The sequence below is a fragment of the Chiloscyllium plagiosum genome, unplaced genomic scaffold (assembly GCF_037043375.1).
Source record: "Chiloscyllium plagiosum isolate Xiang-an unplaced genomic scaffold, Cpla_swu_hap1 HiC_scaffold_15, whole genome shotgun sequence".
Classification (NCBI taxonomy): Eukaryota; Metazoa; Chordata; class Chondrichthyes; order Orectolobiformes; family Hemiscylliidae; genus Chiloscyllium; species Chiloscyllium plagiosum.
Genome location: NW_028270153.1, coordinates 28,201,453 through 28,214,946, shown reverse-complemented (window position 1 = coordinate 28,214,946; position 13,494 = coordinate 28,201,453). Strand labels below are relative to the sequence as shown.

The 13,494-nt window shown below is 39.0% G+C and overlaps 1 protein-coding gene across 7 annotated transcripts in view; it reads right to left on the bottom strand.

The window, feature by feature from the left end:
* The window catches only part of ptprt (protein tyrosine phosphatase receptor type T), a 1,424,809-nt gene that overhangs the window by 539,525 nt on the left and 871,790 nt on the right, over positions 1-13,494 (bottom strand). For all 7 annotated transcript variants that reach the window (XM_043710562.2, XM_043710557.2, XM_043710558.2 and 4 more), the window contains one exon: positions 5,723-6,019. In XM_043710562.2, coding sequence (XP_043566497.1) covers positions 5,723-6,019 — 297 coding nt within the window. The remainder of the gene's footprint in view (positions 1-5,722; positions 6,020-13,494) is intronic.

The following is a 13,494-nucleotide window of genomic DNA, read 5'->3' as shown; positions in this document are numbered from 1 at the left end:
CATTCCAAAAAGGAAGAAAGATCCCAGGAGGAGGCATGGGTGGCCGTGGCTGACGAGGGAAGTTAAGAAACATATAAAATTAAAAGACAAAATGTATAACATAGCAAAGATAAGTGGGAAAACGGAGGACTGGGAAGCTTTTAAAGAACAACAGAGGATTACTAAGAAGGAAATACGCAGAGAAAAAATGAGGTATGAAGGTAAACTGGCCAATAATATAAAGGAGGATAGTAAAAGCTTTTTTAGGTATGTGAAAGGCAAAAAAATGGTTAAGACTAAAATTGGACTCTTGAAAACAGAAACAGCGGAATATATTACAGGGAACAAAGAAATGGCAGAAGAATTGAATTGGTACTTCAGATCTGTGTTCACTGGGGAAGACACAAGCAATCTCCCTGAGGTAACAGTGGCTGAAGGACCTGAACTGAAGGGAATTTATATTTGCCAGGAATTGGTGTTGGAGAGACTGTTAGGTCTGAAGGTTGATAAGTCCCCGGGGCCTGATGGTCTACATCCCAGGGTACTGAATTAGGTGGCTCAAGAAATCGTGGATGTGTTGGTGATTATTTTCCAGAGTTCGATAGATTCGGGATCAGTGCCTGCAGATTGGAGGGTGGCTAATGTTGTATCACTTTTTAAGAAAGGTGGGCGAGAGAAAGCAGGAAATTATAGACCAGTTAGTCTGACCTCAGTGGTGGGAAAGATGCTGGAGTCTATTACAAAGGATGAAATTACAACACATCTGGATAGTAATAACAGGATAGGTCAGAGTCAGCATGGATTTATGAAGGGGAAATCATGCTTGACTAACCTTCTGGAATTTTTTGAGAATGTGACTCTGAAGATGGACGAGGGAGATCCAGTAGATGTAGTGTACCTGGACTTCCAGAAAGATTTTGATAAAGTCCCACATAGGAGGTTAGTGAGCAAAATTAGGGCGCATGGTATTGGGGGCAAAGTACTAACTTGGATTGAAAGTTGGTTAGCTGATAGGAAACAAAGAGTAGTGATAAACAGCTCCATTTCGGAATGGCAGGCAGTGACCAGTGGGGTACCGCAGGGATCACTGCTGGAACCACAGCTTTTTACAATATATGTTAATGATATAGAAGATGGTATTAGTCATAACATTAGCAAATTTGCTGATGATACAAAGCTGGGTGGCAGGGTGAAATGTGCGGAGGATATTAGGAGATTACAGGGTGACCTGGACAGGTTAGGTGAGTGGTCAGATGCATGGCAGATGCAGTTTAATGTGGATAAATGTATGGTTATCCACTTTGGTGGCAAGAACAGGAAGGCGGATTACTACCTAAATGGAATCAAGTTTGGTAAAGGGGCAGTACAAAGAGATCTGGGTGTTCTTGTACACCAGTCACTGAAGATAAGCATGCAGGTACAGCAGGTAGTGAAGAAGGCTAATAGCATGCTGGCCTTCATAACAAGAGAGATTGAGTATAGAAGCAAAGAGGTTCTTCTGCAGCTGTACAGGGCCCTGGTGAGACCACACCTGGAGTACTGTGTGCAGTTCTGGTCTCCAAATTTGAGGAAAGACATTCTGGCTATTGAAGGAGTGCAGTGTAGGTTCACGAGGTCAATTCCTGGAATGGCGGGATTACCTTACGCTGAAAGACTGGAGCGACTGGGCTTGTATACCCTTGAATTTAGAAGACTGAGAGGGGATCTGATTGAGACATATAAGATTATTAAAGTATTGGACACTCTGGAGGCAGGAAACATGTTTCCGCTGATGGGTGAGTGCCGAACCAGAGGACGCAGCTTAAAAATACGGGGTAGACCATTTAGGACAGAGATGAGGAGAAACGTCTTCACCCAGAGAGTGGTAGCTGTGTGGAATGCTCTGCCCCAGAGGGCAGTGGAGGCCCAGTCTCTGGATTCATTTAAGAAAGAGTTGGATAGAGCTCTCAAGGATAGTGGAATCAAGGATTATGGAGATAAGGCAGGAACAGGACATTGATTAAGGATGATCAGCCATAATCATATTGAATGGTGGCGCAGGCTCAAAGGGTAGAATGACCTACTCCTGTACCTATTGTCTATTGTCTACTGTCTAAAACAAAGTTAGCCAAAAATAAGTACAAGGAGGAATGGGCAGGGTGAGAGAGAGACATGGTTTTCTTTAGATTTCAGGCATCAAAAGTAGAGGGGAGGGAGTAGTTGAGCAAAGCAGTTGCTACAGTTGTGGTGAATGGAGGACCAAAGGGTCAGCCATTGGAATCCTCAGAATGCACTTTGAAGTGAATTGTGGGATTTTCTTCTCCAGGGATGGACAGAGCAGGAGGTAGGGTTGGGCTTGAAAGGCAGATGTGGACAGTAATTAAAGCAAAATGTCTGAGTAGGTCTGCCTACTCTGCATACTTCCATCACTGATGACCTTCCCAACATGGTATCCAGCACCCAGCTACACAGGAAGTACACACACTGTGCAAGCACCATAGTAACTAAAGTAACGAACATTATTGCCTAAATGTGGGAGAATTCATTTTACTTTGATAAACAGAAAATCTAACCCCGTTTCCCTGTTTGACACTCGAACTAAGACTAAGTTTAAACTGCGATTTCAACATTACTGGTGATTTTCAGAATCTAGAGGGGAGTGTAGTTAGTGTCCTGAAACAAGTGGTCACATGATGCTTCAGTTTAGCACAGCCTTGAGTATAATTCTTGCGTCACACCAGTTTAAAATGGCCTAAGAGACTTCTTGATTGCTCTTTAAACTTATCTTGAGATGATTTAAATGCATTGAGATGAGGATCTCGCCATATAAATTCTCACTAGCTGAAAGGAGAACTCTGTAAGTGGACTGCCTGGAAAGGACACACAAATTTAAAAAGTGCATTAAAAATTTGAACCATTAGAAAATGAATGATTTATATACAGACACTGAAATTTAATAAACAGATGCTCCATCTTTGTTTTCCCTGTTGATACTGAATAGAGATGAATGATGAACTCTCCAGGCTTCAATCTCTAATCACTCCATTGCCAATATGGATTGTAAGGATGAGAATTATGAAGTACTTTTTCCAAAGAAATTATTTTATATCAAACAAGATTATCAGGGTGATTTTTAAGATTTTTGTTAAAATAAATGTTATTATAAAATACTGAATTTTATATCTATTTCTATTTGAAAAGGAATTAAGTTTATTTTAATTGTTTTTTGACACCTGAAGGTAGTGCTGTCTTTATTACAAAGTGTAATAACATTGTAAATGAATTTGGGTAGATACTTACAATTTTGTAGAAAATCTGTACAGTGTTTTTTTTAAAGAAGCAATTCTGTGAGAAACATTAACCAGAGAAAATACCTACCAAAGGATTTTCAATGCTGTGACAATTAACAACCAGAACAATCTTTTTTCCTCCATACCTAGGCTCAACTGAATGTCAGAAGCATATTAATGGATATTTGTATATATGTGTCTATATATATAATAGATATATTTGAAATGTCGCTGCACATAGTTACAAGGACAGCTTTATCTTCATGACAAGCAAGATAGCAATTTAAATATTTTGCTGTGCGCTTCTCATTCACACAATATGTGACAAAGATCAGGTCCAGCAGAATAGGGCAGAATATTATTTCTCCAGCAGAATATTATTTCTCCTCATCAATATTCTAACATTTAAGGATTAGTGTCCCTCTCAATGGTAGTTGTATCAGGATGCAGAAAAAATATATAAATGCATGAGTTTCGTACTCTTGTTCTGCACTTACATTTTGCTGGATTAAAAAACATTTTAAAATAACACATGGAGGAACTTTGTAGGCACAGATTTAAAATATTTGTGACAAAATATTATAGTGATTATCCCTGCACAGCCTTCACCAAAGGTAATGTATAAAGAATGAAGGACATGGTTGTGAGAGGAAAGTCTAGGATTCAAACAGAGTAGAGAAGTATATTTATTCATCTCCTACAATATGGAGAAATAACTATTTTTGAATGTTGAGCTTTATGATTACAGATAATTTCATTTATCCAGAGGCCTTAAGCTCCAGACAATGTTAGCTCTTTCAGCAATATTTTTTCCTTTTGTTCAAGAAAACCATACCAAAGATGAATCTAAAGTGGCCACTTTATATTTCAACTCTGTAATTTCAATTGGCTAAAAACTCATCTTTGAACTGGTTTTCAGCTAATGATAAACAAAATCACTTTCGTCTTCCAGTAAAACCTGGAAGTCAAGGCAACCAAAGATTGGCAGTGTTTAAAGGGAGGATAGATATTTATTTTAAAAGCAAGAAAATTGAAGGGTATGGATAAAAAGTTGGGAACTCGTATTAAAATGACAAATTGCCAATTTCCACAAACTGGTACGATATATGGAACATAGAGCAGTACAGCACAGTCCAGGCCTTTCAGCCCTCAATGTTGTGCTGGCCTTTTATCCTGCTCTCAGATTAATCTAACATACATACCTTTCATTTTATTATCATCCATGTGCCTATCCAAGTGTTGCTTAAAAGTCCCTAATGTATCCGACTTTACTACCATTGCTGGCAGTGCATTCCATGAACCCACCGTTCTCTGTGTAAAGAACCAAACTCTGATGGACAATATGGCCTGCTTTTACATTTGACCCTTCAATAAGTGACAGTAAACTCACAGCAAAATATGATATAATAGCAGATGTAATAGCTTTTGTCTTCATCTTAAAAAAAATGTTGTTCACGATCAAACATTATGTTACATCATTAATTGTGGTACTAATGTTATTTTCCACAGAGATCCTTCTTTACCCAATATCACAATTCCCTACTCCAACACATTTTTTCCATTGATAGTGAATGGCAAGTAGACGACATCCAGCTCCTGATCCTTAGGACTCTTACGTCATGTTCATTTTTTTTAGATGGAACCTACTTAGAGATACTGGGTGCCAATGGAAGAAGTGCTGTGAATTATGGTTGAAAACGGTACCGGGCATGGAATGCTAAGGAAAGTTCCTTTCACAGACATCCTGTGCATTGTTTATCAATTCATTAGAGTGTGTGCATGGTAAACTAAATGAGATGACACTTCTGCAATTTAAGCTGTGTAAAAACATATAGTATTAGTGTAAACAATCTTAACACATGAACTCTTTCATAATGCTGCATCATTATTGGTAGAGTTGCGCAATTCTCTGACAAAGGGTGTCTGAGTTGTGTTTCTGTTGTTAATACACAGTTCAGTACTATGGGATGTGTGCTATGAAGTATCTCTCTCTCTCTCTCTCTCTCTCTCACATTAGACTGGAATGAGGAAATTCCCTGCAGTCTACATCCCTGAGTACATCTTTCATATATTTGCCTGTTATTTTAAGAGCGATGGATGAAGCCTTTGCCACAAACCTATGCCTCCCTGAGAACTGCCAGGAAAAAAATGGGATCTGATCATCCAGCTTCCCACCTAATCTGGTTTCCTCCCACAGTCCAAAAATGTGCAGATTAGGATAATTGGCCATGCTAAATTGCCCGTAGTGTTAGGTGAAGGGGTACATGTAGGGGAATGGGTCTGGATGGGTTGCTCTTCGGTGTGAACTTGATGGGCTGAAGGGCCTGTTTCCATACTGTAAGTAATTTAATCTGATTTCTTGGTCTTGCACCTGAATGGAAAAGGGTATATCCTTGAAGTGGTATAAACTCTTGCCCTCAAATCTCTTAGATGTCATGAGGGAGGTAATGTTACAGGAAGAGACAAGCACTTACCATCTTCTTCAGTTTGGATAACTATCTCGTCACTTTCTTTCCTTCCTTCTGGATTAAGTAGTACCAGCCGGAGTTTCACTGTGGTGTATGGATGTAACCCTCGCAGTGTATAGTGTGATGACGTCTGCATCAATTCTTCGGCTTTGTATTCCCGGTGACCAAGCACATACTGATACTGAACAGTCAAGTTATAGCTATGGCAACGAGTGACTGCATAACCAAATGGCTCCCAATGAATAGTCAACTGTCGTGATCGAACATCCACAACCTCGACATTCTGAGGTCCATGCACTGGATCTTTGGAAAGGGAAAAGAAATATACATTTAGAAACCTGCAAGCCCATATAGCTGGGTTTACATTATAAAGATAAACTCAGATCTGTACATTAATAAAACAGATGTCTTTTTTCAAATATTGAGTTGCAGCCGAGGAGAAAATATAGACCCTTGCAGACATGATAACATCTACCTAATTCAATAAGAATCAGGTTTTCAGTTACATTAGAATGTAAAATGTGTCTGATATTTAACTGGCTACTGCTTCAAAAGTCAAAACTAGGATCTTCAATATCTTTTTTTTTCTGGTCCTGACATGAATACTTTGAAAGAACATGAATTGCCTTTTCACCTCCAATACTATAGTCGCTTTTCTATGCTCATTTCCAGATGGAGCAGTAGGTTTTACCCATGCCTCTTCTGATATTTTCTTTTGCCACAGGCACAAACAAGTTGCATAGAACAACTAGTCTTTTATTGCACCTTGGTGAGAATGTCTGCATAAATCAAACATGTAACTATTTCATGTAGACCTTGGACTTTCAGTGCTATAAATCAAATAAACACAAAAACATCCATCATAAAGTTTCTAAATGTTAGACAACGCTCATAGTTTTTTTGCGAATGAAGCCACTGAAATGCTGCATTTGATGTTTCAATAGCTCTCAGAATGGAACAAAGAAGGAATTACAGATGATAGTAACAGAAAACAATCATTTTTCAACTGAGCATTTCTTGAGGCCAAAATGAGTTACATTCAATTAAAAATTACACAACAGTAGGTTATAGTCCAACAGGTTTAATTGGAAGCACACTAGCTTTCGGAGCGACGCTCCTTCATCAGGTGATTGTGATGAAGGTGCGTCGCTCCGAAAGCTAGTGTGCTTCCAATTAAACCTGTTGGACTATAACCTGCTGTTGTATGATTTTTAACTTTGTACACCCCAGTCCAACACCGGCATCTCCGAATCATTACATTCAATTAATTACCTTATCTGAATGCAGGATTAGATTTTAACTGTCTTTGTTTGGGAGTTAGCTGCTGGAGGAAAGTCATCATTTACAGAGCATGCCAATGGATCCCAATATAGAGAAAGGAACTTGGTGATCTATGTCCTGGAAGCATCCACTCAATCTTGGGAACCTAAGACCCCATAAAACTCATGATGGTACAAGATGTGCCCCCAGTAGGGCAAAATATATCAAACCTGGAACAACTGTTATGGTATCAGGAAGGTGAAATCATCAGTACCTTCATCATTTGAGGTTAACTGAGAGTAGCTATTTCATTCCCAGGAAAGTCTATCACCCATCATCAGTCTTCAGTTCACTCAGCAGTTGGGTGATCCTTCTGTGTTCAGAATAGGTATATTGGCTCCTTCAGTTCCCAGTACTATTTCCTGTCAAGCCTCCATTAAAGACCTCAGATTATTAGTGGGTGCAAATTATCACTTCATTTGCAAAGTTTCACCAGTCTGTACCACCTCCAACTCCTTGATTTGTTGCTTTATGAAATAATTCGTAACATCATCCATCAAATAATGATGCCACTTAGTGAAACAGTATCTATTACACTTGCAATTATATTCCTATTGTGTAATCTATTCTAAGTATACAAAATCTGTTATGGCTAACATTGCATACAAAACTCAGGCAACAGGCCTGTGTGTGACATCAGGGCTTATATGTTATTTCGTCCAAATCATCAATTGTATAATTATAAAATTCAACAGCTCCATTCATTATGCTGCTTTTGCTGTCATTTTCCCCCAATATTGGGATGACTAACATGGTCTTAATTAGGTTGTGGTAGAGACAGATCTGGACTATGGACTTGTGCCAACTAAGGCAAAAGCTATGATTAAACAATTTCATCTTTGATGACTGTTGGTTTTGAGTCTTCCTATATAAACAAACTCTACTTTAAAAATGCTATTTCACTATTGCTTTTCCATAAAAATGTTGAATACAAACATGTTATGGTGTTCAAAGCTAAAATAAGTTGTCAAATGAATCACATATATAGCAATAATTTTGAAATTCAGCACCAAACCAAGAGGCACAAGAAGACTGGAGGGACTGGGCTTGTGTACCCTTGAGTTTAGAAGACTGAGAGGGGATCTGATTGAGACATATAAGATTATGAAAGGATTGGACACTCTGGCAGCAGGAAACATGTTTCCACTGATGGGTGAGTGCCGAACCAGAGGACACAGCTTAAAAATACGGGATAGACCATTTAGGACAGAGATGAGGAGAAACTTCTTCACCCAGAGAGTGGTGGCTGTGTGGAATGCTCTGCCCCAGATGGCAGTGGAGGCCCAGTCTCTAGATTCATTTAAGAAAGAGTTGGATAGAGTTCTCAAGGATAGTGGAATCAAGGGTTATGGAGATAAGGCAGGAACAGGATACTGATTAAGGATGATCAGCCATGATCATATTGAATGGCGGTGCAGGCTCGAAGGGCAGAATGGCCTACTCCTGCACCTATTGTCTATTGTCTATTGTCTATTGTAAGCAGAACCTCAAAGGTCATCATCCCTGCATTATTACATGCAACTTGGTATCGGGAAAATCAGATTAAAGAGATGAATGATGACTCAAAGACTAGAATTTACATAAAGGATAATACAAAGACTGTGTATCTGAATGCACACAGCACTTGAAATAAAATGGTTAAAATGAGAATGAAATTAGAAATTAGAAATTACAATCTGATAGCCATTATAGAAGCATGGCTGCAGGGTAACATGGATTGGGACCTGAATCTTTAAGGGTACAGGATATTTCGGAATGATGGCATGATTGAGAGGGATGACCTCAGTTCAAGAAACCAAGATGCGGAAACAGTTTGGGTAGATATGAAAAATGATAAAAGAAAAAAGTCACTTGAGGGAGTGGTGTACATGCACACTGAAATATTCACACAGAAGGATGGTCAAGAAGTAATAGGGAGCGTGTCAGAAAGGTGTGTCAATAATCATGAGAGATTTTAATCTACATATCAAAAGGAAAGTCAGATGGTAAAGGCAGCCTGGATAAATGGTTTATGGAATGTTTACAGATAGTCTGTTAGAATAGTATGTTCTGGAGCAGGAGAATCGACGTTTTGGGCATAACCCCTTCTTCCTGAAGAAGGGCTTATGCCCGAAACGTCGATTCTCCTGTTCCCTGGATGCTGCCTGACCTGCTGCGCTTTTCCAGCAACACATTTTCAGCTCTGATCTCCAGCATCTGCAGTCCTCACTTTCTCCTAGTATGTTCTGGAGCCAACCAGAGAGCAGGCTATACTCGACTTGATAATGCGAAATGAGATAGGATAATTAATTATAACAAAGCCCGCTTCCCCCACCAGGATCACAGCAACCATTATACAATTGAATTTTGTATTCAGTTTGAGAAAAACACTAGTGAGTCCGATATATTTTTTAAAACACAAATGAAGGGAAGTATAGGGCATTAAAGTATATCTGTTGAAAGTGAATCGGCAAATCAGGTTAAACAATAGTTCAAAAGAGACGCAGTGGCAAACGTTTATGGTGATATTTCAGAATTTTAAAAAAATTCTTGGGAACTGGCTAGACCAGACTCGACTAACAATCGATCTCATGTAAAAGTCGATCTCCTACTTTTGGCCAAAAAATATGGAATTTCCCATATATCTCGTGTAAAAGCCGACCTTAGTTCCTCACAGATAACAGATCAATTTTTATGAGTTAGTCTGCTGGTCATCCCGCCCTGCTCCGGGTCTTGCAGTCCGCTAGTCAACCCGCCCTGCTCCGGGTCTTGCAGTCCGCTAGTCATCCCGCCCTGCTCCGGGTCTTGCAGTCCGCTAGTCATCCCGCCCTGCTCCGGGTCTTTTTGTCTGCCGGTCATCCCGCTTTGCTTCGGGTCTTCCAACCGACTTATCATCCCACTCTGTTCTGGGTCTTCCAGTCCGCCGATCATCCTGCTCTGCTCTGGGTCTTCCAGTCTACTGATCGTCATGCTCTGCTCCGAGTTTTCAGAAGTACCATAACTTCTTGTGTCTGTTTAGAGATCAGTTGGGCTTCTGCTAATGATACAGTATAAAGTTTGATGGGCATGAATCTCAGTCCCTCAAAAGTAATATCCATGTAATAGTCGACCCCATAAATTTAACTTTAAAAAGTACTAAAAAAATGTGACTATTACTCGAGTATATACAGTATTTATTACCCACTCCTAATTTCCCAGGGCTGTTAAGAGTCAACCACATTACTGTGGGTCTGGAGTCACATGTAGGGCCAAGCCAGGTAAGGATAACAATTCCTTTAAGGATGTTAGTGAAGCAGATGGATTTTCTTGACAATTGACAACAGTTTCATAGCCATCTTTAGACTCCTAAATCCAGATTTTAAATTTAATTCAAATTCTGGCTGGATTTGAATGCAAGTCTCTGGAACATTATCTTGCTCATTGGATTAATAGTCTAACGATAATTTCAATTGGCAAGAAAAATTCCAAAGAAGGTTCCTGAAGAAGGGCTCATGCCTGAAACGTCGATTCTCCTGCTTCTTGGATGCTGCCTGACCTGCTGTGCTTTTCCAGCAACACACTTTCAGCTCTGATCTCCAGCATCTGCAGTCCTCACTTTCTCCAAGAAAAATTCCAAGAAACCTACCATTTATGGTGAACTAGAAATGTTAAATATAAAATCAAACTTAAAGAAAAAGCATATACTGGTACAAAAATCTGTTAGCAGGTCAGAATATTGGGCAGAATATTTTACAAAAGCAAAAAAAATCTAAAACATCAATAAAAAGGGGAAATAGAGTATGAGAGAAAGCTATCTAGAAAGATAAAAGCTAGTTGGAGTTTCTATGAATATCTAAAAAAGAAAACAGTTAACAAAATAGGCATTGGTCCTGTAGATAATCAGACTGGATAACTAATGATGGAAAGTAAGGAAACAACAGATGAATTAAACAGGAATTGTACATAAGTTTTCACTTAGGGGATATAAGAAAGATCCCAGAAACAGAAAGAAATCAGGAAATAGAGGGGAGGGAAGAACTCAGGAAAACAATAGAGAAGTGGTACTGACTAAATTGTTGCAGCTGCTGTCTGACAATTGCTCACTTCCTCGTGGAATTCATCCTAGCGTCTTTACAGTACTCCCTTGATTTGGTGATGATCCCATTAGTTTCAAAGAGAGTGAATGCAATTCCTTCATTCAAAAGTGAGGAAGAGAGAAAGCAGGACATTACTGCTCAATTACCTTAACCTCTACCACAGAAAATATTGGAAGCTATTATTAAAGATATTGTAGTCAGGCTCTGAGATAACTTCAAGATAATCAGGCAGTTTTAATATAGTTTTGTGAAAGGGAAATTGCAATTGGTCAAACTATTGAAGTTCTTCCAGGAAGTAACACATGCTGTAAATAAAATAAGACTGGTGGATGTACTTTACATTTAGTTTGAGAAAGCATTTAATAAGGTGGCACATCTAAGAATATTGCAAAAAATGGCGTTTGGTAACATATTAGTATGAATAAAAGATTGGCTAACAGAGAACAGAGACTTGGAATAAATGGGTCTTTTTCATGTTGGTAAGATATATTGAGTGATGTGCCACTAGAATCAGTGCTGGGATCTTAACTATTCATAACTTATATCAAGGACTTAGATGAAGAGAAGGAAGGTATGGTTGACATATTTTCCAATAATACAAAGAGAGGTTGGAAAGTAAGTTGTGAAGAGGAGGTTGCAAATTGATATTTGAAATATTGCTGGGTCAAATTACCTCCCTAATGACATTGCAAGTCAACGCACAGCAGGTGGACTGCAGCAGTTCAAGAAGGCAGCTCACCACCACCTTCTCAAGGGGCAATTAGGGATGGGCAATAAATGCTGGCCACCCAAAAACACAAACTTCCCATAAAATCAATAAATATTTTAAAATAAGGTTAAGTTAGTAGGAAATGGAGTATATTGTGAAAACAAATGTGAAATTATCCAGTTTTGATAGGAAGAATGAAAAAAACTATCTAAATGCTGTGAGATTGCAGAGCTCTGAGATGCAGAGTGATCTGGAGATCCAAGTGTATGAATCACAGAAGACTAGTATGCAGGTACTGCAAGTAATTAACAAAGTTAATGGATTGTGAGGGAAATTGATTACAAAGTCAGGAGGTCATGCTTCAGTTGTACAGGGCACTATGAAACCGCATCTGAAGTACTGTGCACGGTATTGGCCACGTATTTAAGGAGAAAGTGAGGTCTGCAAATGCTAGAGATCAGAGCTGAAAATATGTTGCTGGAAAAGCGCAGCAAGTCAGGCAGCATCCAGGGAACAGGAGAATCGACGTTCCGGGCATAAGCTTTCCTGAAGAAGGGCTTATGCCCGAAACGTCGATTCTCCTGTTCCCTGGATGCTGCCTGACCTGCTGCGCTTTTCCAGCAACACATTTTCAGCACGTATTTAAGGAGCAATGTAAATGCCTTGGAGGCAGTTCAGAAATTTTAGTAGAATAATACCTGGAATGGGAGGGTTGTCTTCTGAGGAAAGGCTTTGTGTTTGTACCCACTAGAATTTAGAAGAGTAAGAAGCAACTTGTTTGAAATGTATAAAATTCCAAGGGGTCTTGACCGGGCAGATCTTCAGATGATGTTTCCTCTTGGGTGGGAGAATCTCAAACTAGGGGGTGGTTGTTTAAAATCAGGGGTCACCCATTTCAAACAGTTTGGGATTCTTTGGAGCTCTATTCATGAAAAGGTGGTGAAAATGAGTCCTTGAATATTTTTAGAGTAGAGGTAGCTAGAGTCCTGATACACAAGAGCTTAAACCTTTATTGTGGATAGGTGGGAATGTCGATTTCAGATTATAATCAGCTTAGTCATAGTCTTATAGAATGGTGGAACAAGTTCAAGGGGGTTAAGATACCTACTTCTGGTTCTGATTCATATATGTAAATGTTCTTTGATAATTATAGTTAAGCTGTTGAGTATAATACAGTATAACGTAGTTCTGAACTATTGTATGATCAGCACAGCTAGGTTCACAGTCTTATGATGATGCTTACAGCATATAAATTTGAAAGTATTGTGGTTGCTCAGAAAAGTTAGTCCTTTTCAAATTGATATGGAGAAAATTCATAACAACTTAGCTGTTTTTCATCATGTGAATGCAAACAGCCTGACTCATTTTTACTGATAAAACTACAGATTCTGAAAAAAAAGTCTTTGAAATACATAGGGGAGGAAAACAATTTGCCATCTAGCCTACAGAACACAGTATTATGCAGGAACTTCTTATGGATTTTAGCAGCCACCTCATCAGCAATAATGCACTTCTACTTTTCAATGGACTTATAGAAATGTATATGTCTGCAGAGAGAAGAATGTAATCCTCCAAGAGGGCTGAGAATACTGTGGGGATTAATGCCACAAGTGAGAGAGTCTTTTGGATGATGTGGTGGGATGTCAGATTTAAGAGTTAAATGTCCATCTGTTAATAGGACCTGAAAGAAATGT